General features: G+C 37.5%; 1 protein-coding gene across 1 annotated transcript in view; it reads right to left on the bottom strand.

Annotated features, from left to right (window-relative positions):
* The window catches only part of DGKK (diacylglycerol kinase kappa), a 147,174-nt gene that overhangs the window by 78,228 nt on the left and 51,696 nt on the right, over positions 1-17,250 (bottom strand). The window contains exons 5-7 of the mRNA XM_078064165.1: positions 5,272-5,407; positions 4,694-4,800; positions 4,242-4,364 (exon numbers count right to left, since the gene is read on the bottom strand). Of these exons, the coding sequence (XP_077920291.1) occupies positions 4,242-4,364; positions 4,694-4,800; positions 5,272-5,407 (366 nt within the window). The remainder of the gene's footprint in view (positions 1-4,241; positions 4,365-4,693; positions 4,801-5,271; positions 5,408-17,250) is intronic.

The following is a 17,250-nucleotide window of genomic DNA, read 5'->3' as shown; positions in this document are numbered from 1 at the left end:
GACTAAAATAACATAATAAAATAAAATTAAAAAAAAATAGAAGCCAGTATGGGGCTGCCACAGGCTTGTAATTGGGCAGCATTGACAATCAGACCAGATGCCTGCCCTCAGCTTGTCTACCAGGGCTGTAGTCACACTGACCTGCAGGATGCTCTCCCTGCATTGTCTCCTGAGAGGTTTTTGTTGGGGGGCAAGGCCTGCAGTCAGACCAGATGCCTGCTCCCAGTCCATTTGCCAGGACTGCAATTACACTGATCAGCAGGATACCCTCTCTGCACTGTCAACTATAAGGTTTGACTGCTGGGACTGTGGGTGTACTGGTGTGTGTGGTTATCTTCTACTCTCCCCAAGGTAAGAGTCACTTTGGAGTGGTGTTTGTCCCTGATGGAGCTGCTTGCAGGATGAGATTTAGCAGGAACTGCTTTGGAGGGACTATTGGCTGGTTGAATGGGCCAGATCCACAGGAGAATGGGGTAGGGTGCACAGTGTTAGTAAGCTAGGTGGAGAGTGTTCTTGCTGGTTCCTGCAGGTGTCCAACTATCTAGGCTGGGGAGGGTGGGAGAGAAATGGCACCTGCCAGCTCTTTTTTTCTTTGAGAAGTCTCCTATAGATCCCTGCCCTTCCAGCACATGTTCTGGGATTAGTGAATAAATCTCCTTCACTTATACCCCAGTTTGCTTCTCAAACTGCTGCTTCTATGCTGTATCTCGGCTGGGTTATTTGTTATGCTGTCTCTTTAACAGCAGGGACCTAATTTCCTATCACCTTCTGATTCTCCTGGAGCTAAACCCACTGATTTCTAAAGTACTCAGAATCAAGCCCTGCTGATTGTAAAAACTCATGAAATCAAATCCCACTGGTTTTCAAAGCCAAATGTTATGGGAACTTGTCTTCCCAGTTTCAGGTCCCCTGTGCCTGGGTGCCTGGTGGTGGGGTCCAATCCTCTTACTTCTCTGTACTTGAGGTGTCTCTTCCAATTGTGGTTAGTCTATACAAGGGTTTGGTTCCCACCTGTGTCTCTGTCCCTCTTACCCTTTTCATTGTGGCCTCCTCTCTACAATTAACGGTGGAAGGTCTCTTCTGCCAGTTTTTAGGTCATGTTCTGAATTAGTTGCATTGATGTGGCTGTTATCTCAGTGTGTCTGTGGAATGAGGTGAGCTCAGGATCCTGCTACAGCACAATTTTCTCAGAATTCTGCATCTCATAAGTTTTGGTATGCAGTATTTCCATTTTCATTTGTCTCAAGGTATTTTTTGATTTCTCTTTTGATTTCTTCTTTGACCCATTGGTTGTTCAGTAGCATGTTGTTTAATATCCATATATTTGTGGTTTTTCCAGTTTTATTCCTATAATTGATTACTAATTTCATACCATTGTGGTCAGAAAAGATGCTTTACATTATGTCAATCTTTTAAAATTTATTAAGACTAGTTTTGTTGTCTAACATATGATCTATCCTGGAGAATGTTCTATGTGTATTTGAGAAGAATGCATATTCTGTTGCTTTTGGATGAAATGTTCTGTATACATCTATTAAATCCATCTAGTGTAATGTGTCATTTAATGCCAATGTTTCTGTATTAATTTTCTGTCTGGATAATCTGTCTATTGATGACAGTGGAGTATTTAAATCCCTTAATATTGTGTTGTTGTGTATTTTTCCCTTAGGTGCTCCTATGTTGGTGCATAAATATTTACAAATGTTATATTCTCTTGTTGGATTGTCCCCTTTATCATTACATAATGACTTTCTTTGTCTCTTATTACAGTCTTTGTTTTAAAGTCTATTTTGTCTAATATAAGTATAACAACCCCTCCTTTTTTTTGGTTTCCATTTGCATGGAATATCTTTTCCATCCCTTCACTTTCAGTCTGTGTGTATCATTATATCTGAAGTGAGTCTCTTATAGGCAGGATATAACGGGTCTTCTTTTTTTATCCATCCAGTCACTCTATGTCTTTTGATTTGAGAATTTAGTTCATTTACATTTAAGGTAATTATTGATAGGTATGTAAGTTTTGAATTGTTTTTTGCTATTTTGTAGTTCCCCTGTTCCTTTCTTCTCTTGCTCTCTTCTTTGTGATTTGAAGATTTTCTGTAGTGGTATACATAGATTCCTTTCTCTTTATCTTTTGTGTATCTACTAAGGTTATTGCTTTGTGGTTACCATGAGGCTTGCATATAACAACTTTTGTAATAGCCTGTTTTAAGTTGATAACAATTTAAGTTTGAATGCATTATAAAGCTCTATATTTTACTCCCCCTCTTGTCTTATGTTTTTGATATCTAATTTACATCTTTTTATGTCATGTATCACTTATCAAATTATAGTTATAGTTGCTTTTACTACTTTTGTCTTTTAACCTTCATACTAGCTTTAGTGATTAATTCACCACATTTACATTGTTAGATTATTCTGAATTTTACGATATATTTACCCTTACCAGTGAGATTTATATTTTTCATATGTTTTCCTTTTACTAACTAGTGCCCTTTAATTTCAGCTTAAAGAAGTCCCTTTAACATTTCTTTTTTTTTTGGTGGGGAGGGGCAGAGGGAGAGGGAGAGAGAAAATTTCAAGCAGGCTCCACACCCAGCACAGAGTCTGACATGGGGCTTGATCTCATGACCCTGAGGTCATGACTTGAGCTGAAATCAAGAGTCAGACACTCCACAATAGCCAAACCAGAAGCCTGCCCTTTAGGCTGAAACTCCAGGACAAACAAATAGGCCTCTTTTCAGCCTGCTGTCTGTGGTGTGCCCTCTTTATGGTAGTTGGCCAGGAACCCTCTCTCCATTTGTTATAGTCCCATAGGACCCAGGAATGCAAGCCCTGCTGGCCAGCAGAGCCAGGCAATAAAGGGGCATCACCTGGGCAGCCGCTGCAAAAAAACCCCGGCATACCAGATGCATGTAAAATTCCCCTCTTGGAGATACTGGCACTCTGGAGTGTGGCAGAGGGAAACCACCAAGATGGTGCCTATCCTCCTAGGTCTCTAAAAAGTATTACAGTGGGCCCTTAGATATGTGTTTAGCCTGCCCTTCAGGCCATAATTATGAAGGTATGCTAAGAGTCCTTTTTTACAATAACACTGGATTCCTCAGATTGTTGCCCCTTGCTGTACCCTGGGTGTGGTAGCTAGGTAAGAACTCTTTCTCCGCTGGTTACAGTTTTTGGGACCTACACTCACTCTCCACTAGATCTGTGTGATCTAGAGGTGTCCCCTGGGGACAGCTGCAAAAATTGGGGTGTCTGATGAGGGTATAAGCTCCTTTTCAGGAGCAACTGATGAGCTGGAGCAAAGTAGAGGGACCCAGAGTCTTCTGAAAAGAAGTTCATACTTTAGTTTCTTCTTGTCTAGAATAATCAGTTTGACAGGAGCATCTAAAAGCTAAAGTCTAAATCAGAGTTTCTCAGCATTGACACTATTTGTATTTTGGGCCAGATAGTTATTTTTTTGTGCTGTCTTGTACATTATAGGAGGTTTAGCAGAATCCCAGGCCTCTACTTATTATAAGCCCATTGCGCACCCTCTCTCCCAAAGTTGTAACAATCAAGAATGTCTCCAGATATCGTCAAATGTTTCCTGTGGGTTGGGCAAAATCACTCCCAGTTAAGAACTACTGGTTTAGAAGCATGGTAGTATTGTAGTTAAGAATATGATTTTTGCAGAATTATGTATGAATCAAGACTCTTTTTGCTTACTGGCTGCATGACCTTGAGCAAATCACTTCATTTTTCTGAACCTCACTTTTCTCAGCTGTAAATGGGGACAATAAGGCCTATTTAGGGTTGTTGTAAGGAATAAATGAGACCATGTACACAAAACACTCAATACATTGTGGCAATAGTAATATGTTAAACTTATTAACCATTATTAATTAACAAAGATTGTAAGTTTCCAGGAAATAGTGAATGAGGAAGGCAGAAGGTTTCTTAAGGATAGACTCACAACTTATTTTTTTAATTGCCCGTACTGTCATAACAGAGTTCAGCTTTTCCCATTTGCTAGTAGACCTCACCAATTAAGAACCATTAAAGGTGAGAGTCAAGTCTTTCTCTCCAAGATTCCATAGCCAGATTTGGAAAGGCAAGATACTGAGCTCTGTACTATGTAAGCTGCTATTTTGGGGTAAGGGTCTCTGAGATTTCTATCTATGTGTAGGCACATAGCTTAACTCCACCCCTTCTCTAGAAGTCAAGTTCTCTAAGTATCAAGGATATGATAAGAGTCTTACCGTAGAATTACACCAGAGACATCGGAAATCTTGAAGTCTTTCATAACTGCCACAGTTCTCATGACATACTGCACACTGAGAACTGACAGATATGTTTCCTTCTACCCACTGATGAGGCATACTCTTCTGAAAGGTAAAAAAAAAGGTAAGAGGTAGAAGTTAGAGATATAAGGAGAGAAAGGGCCAGCTGGAGTGACTATACCATCCCACAGAGGACATTAAGTAACCCCAACAAAGTTCTTCATGGTCTTGCCCTCCCCACTCCAATGCTAGCAAGTGAGGACAGCTGGGAGTAGGGGGCTTTCATTCTTCTAGACTGGTTGGATTTTAAGCCTAGGCAGGAAGTTGACTTGGGTTGTATGGAGACAGGAAGAAGTCTTCCTTCCCCTGTGTATCCTGGTTAAAGGAGAGATGGGAAAGAGTGCCTGTAGGAGAAGATGGCTGGTACTCACTACTTCATCAGCGGGCATGAGGAGGTCATCAGTGATAGACAATGTATTCCATTTGCAGTCTTTGCTTGCTCTCAAAGCACATAATTTGTGAGATTTCACTTTGCACACTATGAAAAAAAGGAAGAAAAAAGATAGATGTGAATCTGGTGACAATGAAGATTCTAAGGCCCTTCCCTAAGATTCTCTGAAAATTAGAACTTAGATGCATCTAAATAGTTCTGGCCCACCTCCAAAGGCCTATTTCTCATATTTTCTAGTTCCTTTTTATTCTTATTGGCTAAATTATCTACTATCTGACTTGAATGGAAACTGATGGCAAGAATAAGGTGATTTCTGTTGTTCCAGCTCTTGTGACTGTGTTGTCCAATCCTCTCAGACCCAGCCCTCCATTTAATTCATGAGAATTTCCATTCATGCCAGCTTCTTCCCATCTCTTTTCTTCAGTCTGTTAAGTGTCAGAATTAACCTTACACTAGAGTCAATGACTAGTATGAGTCAATGACACTAAAGCCACATGAGCTCTTTCACCCCTGTCTCCACCCACTGGGCTCCATTTCCTAAAGTAATTAGAAAGGTACCTTCGCAGATGATAACATTTCTAGATAAGGCAGGAATGCTCTCCCGGCAGACATTGCAGTGCTGGGTCCGGGGGCTGTGACTGGAGTACCAATAGTGCATTCCAACAAGGAAAGGGTTGTTTTCTGCTGCAGGTATCTAAAATAAGCCAAAGAGAAGAGAGAATAGAGAGTTAATCATAGAGAGATATTAAGGAAGGACAGAAAATCTGCTTCTAAGTCTGAAATGGCCAGTCAGGTGTCAGAGAATGTGAAGAGGAAGACTGAATATTGGAGCCAATATCTAACAAATCTCCCACCTCCAGTTTTTTTTCCCAGTGGTTTTGGAAAGGGAAAAGGAATAGGGAGGTAGATCCTACAATTGGAGCTGGAGACAGGAGCAATAATCTCTATACTGCTTGGCCAAACCACTGTATTGATTTAGTCTAAGCAAAATTAGTTCTGTTAGCCTTGGCCTTGGTTCTCTTTAAGTAGTCAGCTAAAGGGGGTGGTTAGTTGGAAAAACAGTGAATCCAAGTCATCTGGTCAGGCAAGAAAGGGAGGAGGCAGGGATCTCTGACTTTGGGCTAAGGAATGCTTTAACTATCTCGTGGAGATATACATTCCCCTTACTGGCCTTACTGCTGCCAGGTAAGCAGAGTAGTGCATTCATCTCAGGGGCTTCTTGCCCAAGCATTTTTTTCTGAATGTTACACTCTGACTACCTACAGCAGGTTCCTGGTTAATCAATTTAATTCATTCAAAATTCATTAAACAAATATCTACTGCATAACTACTATGTGCTTAGCACCTTTCAAGGCATTGGAGCTAAATGAACAAGACAGAGTCCCTGCATTCATGAAATAATATGAAATGAAAACACTGTTTGGTGTTCTATTCCATGGTATTGAATTTGACATTTACTGTTAACCTGCCTGTAAATGCTGCATTTGTTTATCACAGCCTGATTCTTTATGGCTGTGGGGAAGGCAGAGGGTATAACAGCAATTCGTTTGGGGGTTGAAAGGAGAAAAGAAAAGGTGGGCACCAAAAACACCCAAGTTTTTTCTGGGTGTGCATTCCATGGGACTCTTCCACTTTTTCTCTAATTCTTGTGAATGTCTTATTTTTTTCCTTTCTGCCTTTCTCGAGTGTAGACATTAGGTGTGCACATTTAGCTTTTATTCTTGACAATAAGTAATGGGTTATATTTATATAATAAAATGGGTAGGGTGTGTAAAGGCATAACAAGACTTTAAAAAGAACTATATATTCTCCCTGATGCCAGCTGATAGTGGTCCATTAGAGAGAGAGAGCTATTGAGGGTTCTAGCACATTAAGTATTCAGCCTTGATCAATTTACAGGAATTAGCCATCTAAACCATAGCCTACACATGGCACTCTCTGTTCCATCCTTCTTCCCTCTTCTGGTATGCTGGCTATGTGCTAAGCTGCTGTTGGATTGACCAGGAAGCTTCCAGAAGGAAAAGCTACTTTGATGAGCTAAAGGCTCACCTGATCTGGGATCACTTTGTGATTGCAATGTTTCTTCATGCTTAGACCCTGACAAAGCTCCAAGAAGATCAGAGTAGATGGTGAAGAATCCTGAGGAAGTGACATAGTCTTGGTTTTGGCAGTCTGAGCTCCCAGTACCTTTCTACTCCCCAAGCCACTAAATTATAACTCTACAAGTATGTTCCTTCCTTCCTTCCAACCTCCTTCCCTCTTCCAATAGTTACTAAGAGCCAATTTTGTGTCATCTATGAAGCTAGACACTGGAGACATAGAGATAAATGATCCAAAGTTCTTGCCTCCAGGGAGCTCATAGTCTAGTGGAGGAGAAAACTTCCTAAACAGATCATTTCATTACAGAGTGACATGTGAACTCTCCTAGAATGTGCAAGGTTCAGTCCATTCCAGAACTATTAAGCAAAAAGTCACCAGAATTTGAAGATTTGGAAAAATTATTAGCCTACATACATTGCAAAACATGAGAATATGTGCTCTGGAGAGAGCACTAAGAGTGTGGCTGGACAAATTTTGCTGGAGGGATTAGATGTGTGACACATGGATCCAATAAACTATCTCAGCAGAAACATTGGCAGCTTGGACTGAAGGGTCAGACATGGGACCAAATGAAGAAAGACTGTCAGACTTTGGGGACTCTACAGGCAGAAAACAGGCTGATAGAGTTACTTGGCTGTGAACATGTGTTATTCTTCAACAAAATGGAAGAATGCCTCTAAGGGGGCTCAGAGGTCAGCAGGGATGCTGAGGGTGGTTCATAAGCCAGAGGTGCTGCCCCTGCCACCACAGATCCAGAGAGTGGTGGCCTGCAGGTGAGGCCACTGTATTCCTGGATCCAGAGGGTGGGGCCACTTCCTTGATTAGAGTTGGGGGCTCCCACCCTTGTTAACTTGAGAGAATGGGGCCAGAGGAAAGAACATCAAGCCACCAGAGAATTATTCTGAGGCCTGGAAACCTAATGGAATTTGCTCTACTGGGCTGTCAGTTTGCTTTAAACCAGCAACCCTTTTATTCCTTCCATTTCTTCTCTTTCAGAATGGGAATGTCCATCCTATGCCTGTCACAGCATTGTATTTTGCAGGCAGATAACTTGTTTTCTAGGTTTTACAGCTCCATGAATAGAGAGGAGCTTTTCCCCAAGATGGACCATACAAAAAGTCTTATCCATACTTGATTTAGATTATTTAGAAGGTAAGATTTTGAGCTAAGAATTAATGCTGGAATGGGTTAAGTCTTTGGGGGATGTCAGGATGGGGTGGATGTATTTTGCATGTAGGAAGGCCATGACTTTTGGGGATGTGGGCAGAGGATAGATTGTTTCCCCCCCCCAAATATGTTCAAGTCCTATTTCCCAGTACCTGTGAATGTGACCTTATTTGGAAATAGGGTCTTTGCAGATATAGTCAATTTAAAAAGAGGTCAGACTGAATTAGACCACACATAGCCCTAATCCAATGACTAGTGTCCTTATAAGAAGAGGAAAATTTGGACACAACTACATACAGAGAGAAGAACACCATGTGAAGATACAGAGCATGTAGACACAGCGGGAACAACCACGTGATGATGGAGCCAGGGATTGGAGTAATGTGTTTAACAAGCCAAGGAATGCCTACAATCACCGGAAGCTAAGAAGAGGCAAAGAAGGATCCTCCCCTAGAGCCTTCAGAGAGAGCATGGTTCTGCTGACACCTTGGTTTTGGATTTCTAGACTCCAGAACTGTGAGAGAATAAGTTTCTGTTGTTTTAATTCACTCAGTTTATGGTAATTTGCTACGGCAATCCTAGGAAACTAATATAGTATATCATTACAGGCTTTTCTAGTAGTTGACACAGATTAAAAATCCATTTTGAAGACAGATGAAAAACTGGCATGTATACAAACCACTGATCTCTGAATGCTAAGGAAGACAGTTTAACTTAAAGCTTTCAGTGTGTGGTTGTTGGGTTTTGTGCTTGATTTTTATCCCCTCCAAAATATTTAGGTGAATACATTCATGCAGAGACCATCACTCCAATCATACTCTTTGCTGTTTTAGGGCAGCTAAGACTATTTCCTCAATCTCCTGAATCCCTCTCAGCACAATCTGGAAGCCAGATAGGTACAGTAATTATTTTTCTATTAGTTAAAGGAGATCTTGTTAATCTAGGCATTTTGTAAACTCTACAGCACTATCCAAATGTGAGAACTTAATAGCATTAAGTATCTGCAAAGTGTATGAGTCTCAGATGAAACATCCCATAAGGCACAAAATCTTCTAAAGATATATTTCCTTAAAGGAATCTTGTTTGGGATGGCTTATTTGATGAAAGGCTATGTTTAGATATAACAGAATCACTGGTTTTGCTGTAACTTAAACTCAACTGCTTTGTTATATCAAGGTTTAGTAACTACAAAATGTTAGGGCCTCCTGGGTTGGCCATTGGTAAGGTAACCATATCATCCAAATCATGACACTTTAACAGTAAAAGGGGAAGATATTAGTAATTATGCTGGGACAACAAGTGTAAAATGTGTTCATCCTGAGCAAATCATTAGCCATGAAGACACTAGGCATGAGCTAGAGAATCATTTGGCCAACTTGAATTTATTTGTTGCTCTACACAATCTAGTTGTCTGGCTTAGTGCCACTAGTTGTGTGTCAGACTACCGCATAACCACAAGTTGTGGGGACTAGAAGAGAGAATGAAGATAATTAATTAGTCAGAATTTAAGATGTTCTTCCAAGAGCATAGATTAAGAGTTAGGAGATCTGAAATCTCAATTCTGCAACAATAAACTGTGACTTTAGGCAAGGCAACTGAACTCTTCTGAGTTTCAGTTTTCTCATCTGCTTAATTAAATCTTAGAATCATAAGCTTCTCAAATTGAAAGGAATGTTAGATTTCATCTAGTCTACCCACTAGAAAAAACTAATTTTCTTTTTAAAGTGAACTGTAAAAATTGAGGTGCATTTGACAATTAAAAATTATATATATTTAATTTAATTTGATGATCTGGTATACATATATAAATGTACACACATACACATAGTGAAATAATCACCCAAAGTCAAACTGATTAACATATCCATCACCTCAGATAGTTACCACTTTCTTTCCTTCTGTGTGTGTGTGTACTGAGAACATTTAAGATCTTCCCTCTTAGCAAATTTTAGTATACAATGAATGATTATTACTTATAGACACATTGTTGTACATTAGATCTTCAGAACTTATTCAACTCATTCATCATTCAGCATAACTGAAACTTTGTACCCCTTAACCAACATCTCCTCATTTCCTCCTCTCCTAACACTTGGTAACCACCATTTACTCTCTGCTTCTATAAGTTTGACTATTTTATTTTTTTAAAGATTTTATTTATTTATTTAAGAGAGAGAGGGATTAAGAGAGCATGAGCCGAGGAGGGGGGCAGAAGGAGAGGGAGAAGCAGAATCCCCGGTGAGCAGGGAGCCTGATGTGGGACTCGATACCAGGACCTCAGGATCATGACCTGAGCCAAAGGCAGACACTTAGCCAACTGAGCCACCCAGGCACCCCAAGTTTGACTATTTTAGATTCCACATGTAAGTGAGATCATGCAATATTTGTCTTTCTGTGTCTGGCTTACTTAGTTTAACATAATTTCCTCCAGGTTGATCCATGTTGTTGCAACTGGCAGAATTTCCTCCCTTTTTATTTTTTATTTTTTAAGATTTATTTATTTATTTTAGAGAGCGAGCAAGAGAAAGAGTGCAGTGGGGAGGGGCAGAGGGAGAGAGAGTCTTAAGGCCTTACGACCCTGAGATCACAATCTGAGCTGAAACCAAGAGTCCAGTGCTTAACTGACTGTACCACCCAGGCACCCCTGGATTTCCTCCTTTTTAAAGGCTGAACAATATTTCATTGTGGGTGTGTATGTATGTATGTGTATATATGTGTGCGTGTATGTATATATATATATATCATATACATATATACATATGTGGGTGTGTGTATCACATTTTCTTTATCCATTTATCCATTGAGGGACATTTAGGTTGTTTCCATATCTTGGCTATTGTAAATAATGCTGAAATAAATATGGGAGGGCTGATATCTCTTTGAGATCTTGATTTCATTTCCTTTGGATATATACCCAGAAGTGGGAATGCTGGAACATAAGATAGTTCTATTTTAAAATTTTTGAAGAATATTCATACTGTTTTCCATAGTGGCTGCACCAATTTACATTCTTACCAACAGTGCACAAGGGTTCCCTTTTCTCCCTATCCTCATCCTCATTTGCTATCTTTTGTCTTTTTGATAATAGCCACTCTGAGTTGAGATGATATATTACTGTGTTTTTTTTTATTCCAGTATAGTTAACATACAGTGTTATATTAGTTTCATGTGTACAATATAGTGATTCAACAATTCCATACATCACCTGGTGCTCATCATGACACATGAAATTCCTAATGCCCATCATGGGGATGGATAAAATAGGTAAAATATCATTGTGGTTTTGATTTACCTTAGTGATGATTAGTGATGTTGAGCACCTTTTCATGTACTTGTTAGCCATTTTTATGTCTTTGGAAAAATGTATATACAGGTCCTTTGCCCATTTTAAAATCAGAGTTTGTTTTTTTGGTATTGAGTTGTAGGCATGATTTATATATTTTGGATATTATCAAATATATGGTTTGCAAATATTTTCTGCCATTCCTTAGGTTACCTTTTAACTGTTGATTGTTTTCTTTACTGTGCAGAAGCTTTTTAGTTGATGTAATCCCATTTATTTATTTTTACTTTTTTGCTTGTGGTTTTGGTGTCATATCCAAGAAATCATTGCCCCAACCAATGTTAAGAAACTTTTTCTTTGTTTTCTTCTAGTAGTTTTATATGTTTAAGTCTTTAATTCAGTTTGAGTTGATTTTTGTATATGGTGTGAGATAAGGGTCCAATTTCATTTTTCTGCATACAGATATCCAATTTCCCCAGCACCGTTTATTGAAGAGACTATCCTCCTATTTTGTGTTCTTGGCACACTTGTCAAAGATCAGATGACTGTAGAAGCATGGATTTATTTATGTGCTATTTGTTTCCATTGGTCTATATGTCTGTTTTTATGCCAATACAATACTGTTTTGATTACTATAACTTCAGAATATGTTTTTTAAAGATTTTATTTACTTATTTGAGAGAGAGAGAGCACACACAAGTGGGGGGAGGGGCAGAGGGAGAGGGAGAAGCAGACTCCCTGCTGAGCAGGGATCCTGATGCAGGGCTCAACTCCAGGACCCTGGGATCATGACCTGAGCCAAAGGCAGATGCTTAACTGACTGAGCCACCCAGGCACCCCTAACTTTGTAATATATTTTGATATTAGGAAATGCGATGCTTCTAGCTCTGTTCTTCTTGCTCCAGATTGCTTTGGCTATTTCAGATCTTTGGTGGTTCCATATGAATTTTAGAATTGTTTTTTTTCTATTTCTGTAAGGAATGCCAATGGAATTTTGATCAAGATTGCACTGAATCTGTAGATCACTTTGTATGAACATTTCGATAGTGTTAATTGTTACAATCCATGAACATGGGAGATCTCTCAATTTATCTATGTCTTCTTTAATTTCCTTCATCAATGTTTCATAATGTTCAGTGTACAGATCTTTCACCTCTTTGGTTAAGCTTATTCCCAAGTATTTTATTATTTTTGTTGCTATTGTGAACTGGCTTTTTTCTTAATTTCTTTTTCAAATAGTTCATTGTTTATGTATAGGAACCTGATTGATTGTTGTATGTTGATTTCACATCTTACAACTTTATAGAATTCATTTATTAGTTCTAACAATTTTGTCATGGCTTCAAGTGCCCATTGATAGTTGAATGGATAAAGAAGATGTGTGTAGATATATATAAAACCACAATGATATTTTACCTATTTTATCCATCCCCATGATGGGCATTAAGAATTGCATGTGTCATGATGAGCACCAGGTGACATACGGAATTGTTGAATCACTATATTGTACACGTGAAACTAATGTAACACTGTATGTTGACTATACTGGAATTAAAAAAAACCACAGTAATATATCATCTCAACTCAGAGTGGCTATTATCAAAAAGACAAAAGATAGCAAATGAGGTTGAGGATAGGGAGAAAAGGGAACCCTTGTGCACTGTTGGTAAGAATGTAAATTGGTGCAGCCACTATGGAAAACAGTATGAATATTCTTCAAAAATTTTAAAATAGAACTATCTTATGTTCCAGCATTCCCACTTCTGGGTATATATCCAAAGGAAATGAAATCAAGATCTCAAAGAGATATCAGCCCTCCCATATTTATTTCAGCATTATTTACAATAGCCAAGATATGGAAACAACTTAAATGTCCCTCAATGGATAAATGGATAAAGAAAATGTGATATACATAGATACACACACATATATGTATATATGTATATAATACACACACACAGTTGAATATTATTCATCCATAAAAAAGAATGAAATCTTGCCATTTGCAGCAACAGGGATGGAGTTAGACTATAATGCTGAGTGAAATAAGTCAGTCAGAGAAAGACAAATACCATATTATTTCACTCATATGTGGAATTTAAGAAGCAAAACAAAGAAGCAAAGAAAGAGAGAGACCAAGAAACAGACTCTTAACTATAGAGGACAAATTGATGCTTACCAGAGGGGAGGTGGGGAAATGCGTTAAGTAGGTGATAGGGATTAAGGAGGGCACTTGTCATAATGAGCACTGGGTGATGTATGAAAATGTTGAATCACTATATTGTACACCTGAAATATAACACTGTATTTTAACTACACTGGAATTAAAATAAAAACTTAATAAAAAAATTTTGTTGAAGCTTTCAATTTTCCTATGTATATGATTGTGTCATCTGCAAAGAGAGACCATTTTACTTTTTTTCTTTCTAATTTGGATGCTTTTTATTTCTTTTTCTTGACTAATTACATTGGCTTGGATTTCCAGTACTATGTTGAAAAAAGGTGGTGAGAGTAGGCATCTTTGCCTTGTACCAGATCTTAGAAAGCAAACTTTCAGTTTTTGTCATTATGTTGTTAGCTATGGGCTTTTCATTATGGCCTTTATTGTCTTAAGGCAAGATTCTTCTATTCCTATTTTGTTAAAAATTTTGGTGAATAGATGTTGAACTTTGTCAAATGCTTTTTCTGCATCTATTGAGATGATCATGTGTTTTTTTTTCTTTCACCTTGTTAATGTATTGTATCAGAATGATCAATTTATCTATGTTGAACCACTCTTGCATTTCTGGGATAAATCCCTCTTGGTTATAATGTATGATCTTTTTAATGTACTACTGAATTCAGTTTGCTAGTATTTTCCTAGGGATTTTTGTATTCATGTTCATCAGGGATACTGGCCTGTGGTTTTCTTTTCTTGTAGTGTCTTTACCTGGTTTTGGTGTCAGTATCTGGTTTAGTATCTAAACTTTGGAAGAATTTAGAAAGGATTGGTATTAATTTTTCTTTGAATGGTAGAATTCACCCATGAAGCCATCAGGTCCTGGGCTTTTCTTTTTTTGTTCCTGGGCTTTTCTTCATTGGGAGATTGGTGATTACTGATTCAATCTCCTTATTTGTTATTGGTCTATTCAGGTTTTCTATTTCTTCCTGATTCAGTTTTAGTAGTTTGTAAGTTTCTAGGAATTTACCCATTTCTTTTAGGTTATCTCGTTTGTTTATAATAGTTTCTTGTGATCCTTTTTATTTCTGAGGCATCTGTTGTAATGTCTATTCTTTCATTTCTGACTTTATTTATTTGAATCTTCTCTCTTTTTTTCTTAGTTAGTCTAGCTAAGGATTTGTCAATTTTGTTCTTTTCAAAAAGAGCACTTCTTTGTTTTGTTGGCTTTTTATAATTTTTTATCTGTTTGATTTCATTGTCTAATCTTTATTATTTCTTTGCTTCTGCTAAATTTGGGCTTAGTTTGTTGTTTTTTCTAGCTCCTTGAGGTGTAAAGTTAGGTTGCTTCTTTGAGGCCTTTCTTTTCTAGTGGAGGCACTTATTGCTATAAATTTCTCTCTTATAACTGCTTTTGCTACATGCCTAAGTTTTGGTATATTATATTTTCATTTTTGTTTTTCTTAAGGTACTTTAAAATTCCTTTTGGATTTCCTCTTTGACCCAATGTTTGTTCAAAAGGATACTGTTTAGGGGCACCTGGCTGCTTCAGTCAGAAGAGCATGTGACGTTTGACTTGAGGTTGTGAGTTTGAGCCCCATGTTGGGTGTAGAAAGTACCTGAATAAATAAAAACATTTTTTTTTAAAGTGTACTGTTTAGTTTCCATGTATTCATGAATTTCCCCATTTTCTTGGTGTTATTTATTTCTATTTAATTCCATTATGGTCAGAAGAGATACTTGGAATGATTTCTATTTTCTTAAATTTGTTAAGACTTGTTTTGTGGCATAATATATTATCTATGCTAGAGGATGTTCCATGCACTCTTGAAAAAATGTGTCTTCTGCTGCTGTTGGGTGGAAATTTCTGTATATGTCAGTTAGGTCCATTTGGTCAATAGTGTTATTCAAGTCAACTGTTTATTGATTTTCTGTCTGCATGTTCTATACATTATTGTAGATTGTAGTTCCCTACAATTATTGTATTGATGTCAATTTCTGCTTTCAGGTCTGTCATTATTTGCTTTATATATTTAGGTACTCTGGTGTTGGGTACATATATTTTTATAATTGTTATATTTTCCTGTTGAACTGACCCCTTTACCATTATATAATGCCCTTCTTTGTCTCTAAAAACAGTTTTAGTCTTAAAATCTATTTTTTCTGATATAAGTATAGCCACCCTTGCTTTCTTTTGATTACCAATTGCATGAAATATCTGTTTTCATCCCTTCACTTTTGGCCCATGATTTCTTTATTTTTTTTAATTTAAATTCAATTAGCCAACATATAGTACATCATTAGTTTTTGATGTAGCATTCAATGATTCATTAGTTGTGTATAACACCCAGTGCTCATCACATCATGTGCCCTCCTTAATGCCCATCTAAAGTGAGTCTCTTGTAGACAGCATATTTCTGGATCTTATTCCTTATGCATTCAGCCAATTCATGTCTTTTTTAAAAGTTTTTATTTAAATTCCAGTTAGTTAACATAGAGTGTAATATTAATTTCACGTGTACAATATAGTGGTTCAACACTTCCATACAATACTCGGGGCTCATCACAAGTGCACTCCTTAATACCTACCACCTATTTAACCCATCCCCTCACCCACTTCCCCACTGGTAACCATCAGTTTGTTCTCTATAGTTAAGAGTCTGTTTCTGATTTGCCTCTCTCTCTCTTTTTTCCCCCAATGCTCACTTATTTTGTTTCTTAAATTCCACATATGAGTGAAATCATAAGCTGTTTGTCTCTCTGACTGACTTATGGGGAATCCTCTTGCACTGTTGGTGGAAATGCAAACTTGTGTAGTCACTCTGGAAAACAGTATAGAGATTCCTAAAAATAAAAATAGAACTACCCTATTCCAGCAATTGCACTACTAGGTATTTACCCAAAGAATACAAAAATACTAATTCAAAGGGGCACCCCAATGTTTATAGCAGCATTACCTACAATAGCCAAGATATGGAAACAGCCAGTGTCCATTGACTGATGAATGGATAAAGAAGAAATGGTATATATATATATATATATATATATACACACACACATACATACACACACACACACACACACACACACACACACACACACACACAATGGAGTATTACTCAGCCATAAAAAAGAATGAAATCTTGCCATTTGCAACAACATGGGTGGAGCTAGAGTATTATACTCCATGTCTTTTGATTGATGAAGTTAATCTATTTATATTTAAAGTAATTATTGATAAGTGAAAATTCACTATTACCATTTTGGTATTTGTTTTCTGTATGTCTTTCGGTTGTTTTGACCCTGTCTTCTTCTCTTGTTGTCCTCCTTTATTATTAAGGATTATTTTTTGTAGTAATTTGTTTTGGCTTTCTTCTCTTTATCTTTTGTGTATCTATTATAGTTGTTTATTTTGGGAGGTAGCTCAAGGCTTGTATAAAATATCTCAAGTTGTAACCTTCTATTTTGAGTTGTTAACAATTTAACTTCATTAACATACAAAAACATTACACTGTTACTCCCCCCAACACATACACTTAGTGTTCTTGTAGGCAGAGTTTGCTTATTTTTATATTGTGTATCCATTAACAAAGTTTTACCTACTAACTTTTATTTTAGGGTTATAAGTAGTTTATCCACTACATAAATTAATACATAAATTGTCAGTGTTCTATTAATCCTTATACATCTATATATTTACATTTACTTGTGAGATTTATGCTTTCATAACATTTAGTGTGTTTTTATTTAATTTTGAAGAACTCTTCTAAACATTTCTTGTAAGGCAGGTCTAGTGGTGACAAACTCCTTCAGTTTTTGTTTGGGAAAG

This window comes from Halichoerus grypus, chromosome X (genome assembly GCF_964656455.1).
Source record: "Halichoerus grypus chromosome X, mHalGry1.hap1.1, whole genome shotgun sequence".
Lineage (NCBI taxonomy): Eukaryota > Metazoa > Chordata > Mammalia > Carnivora > Phocidae > Halichoerus > Halichoerus grypus.
Note: the sequence above shows the minus strand (reverse complement) of the source record. Positions and strands in the feature narration are given on the sequence as shown.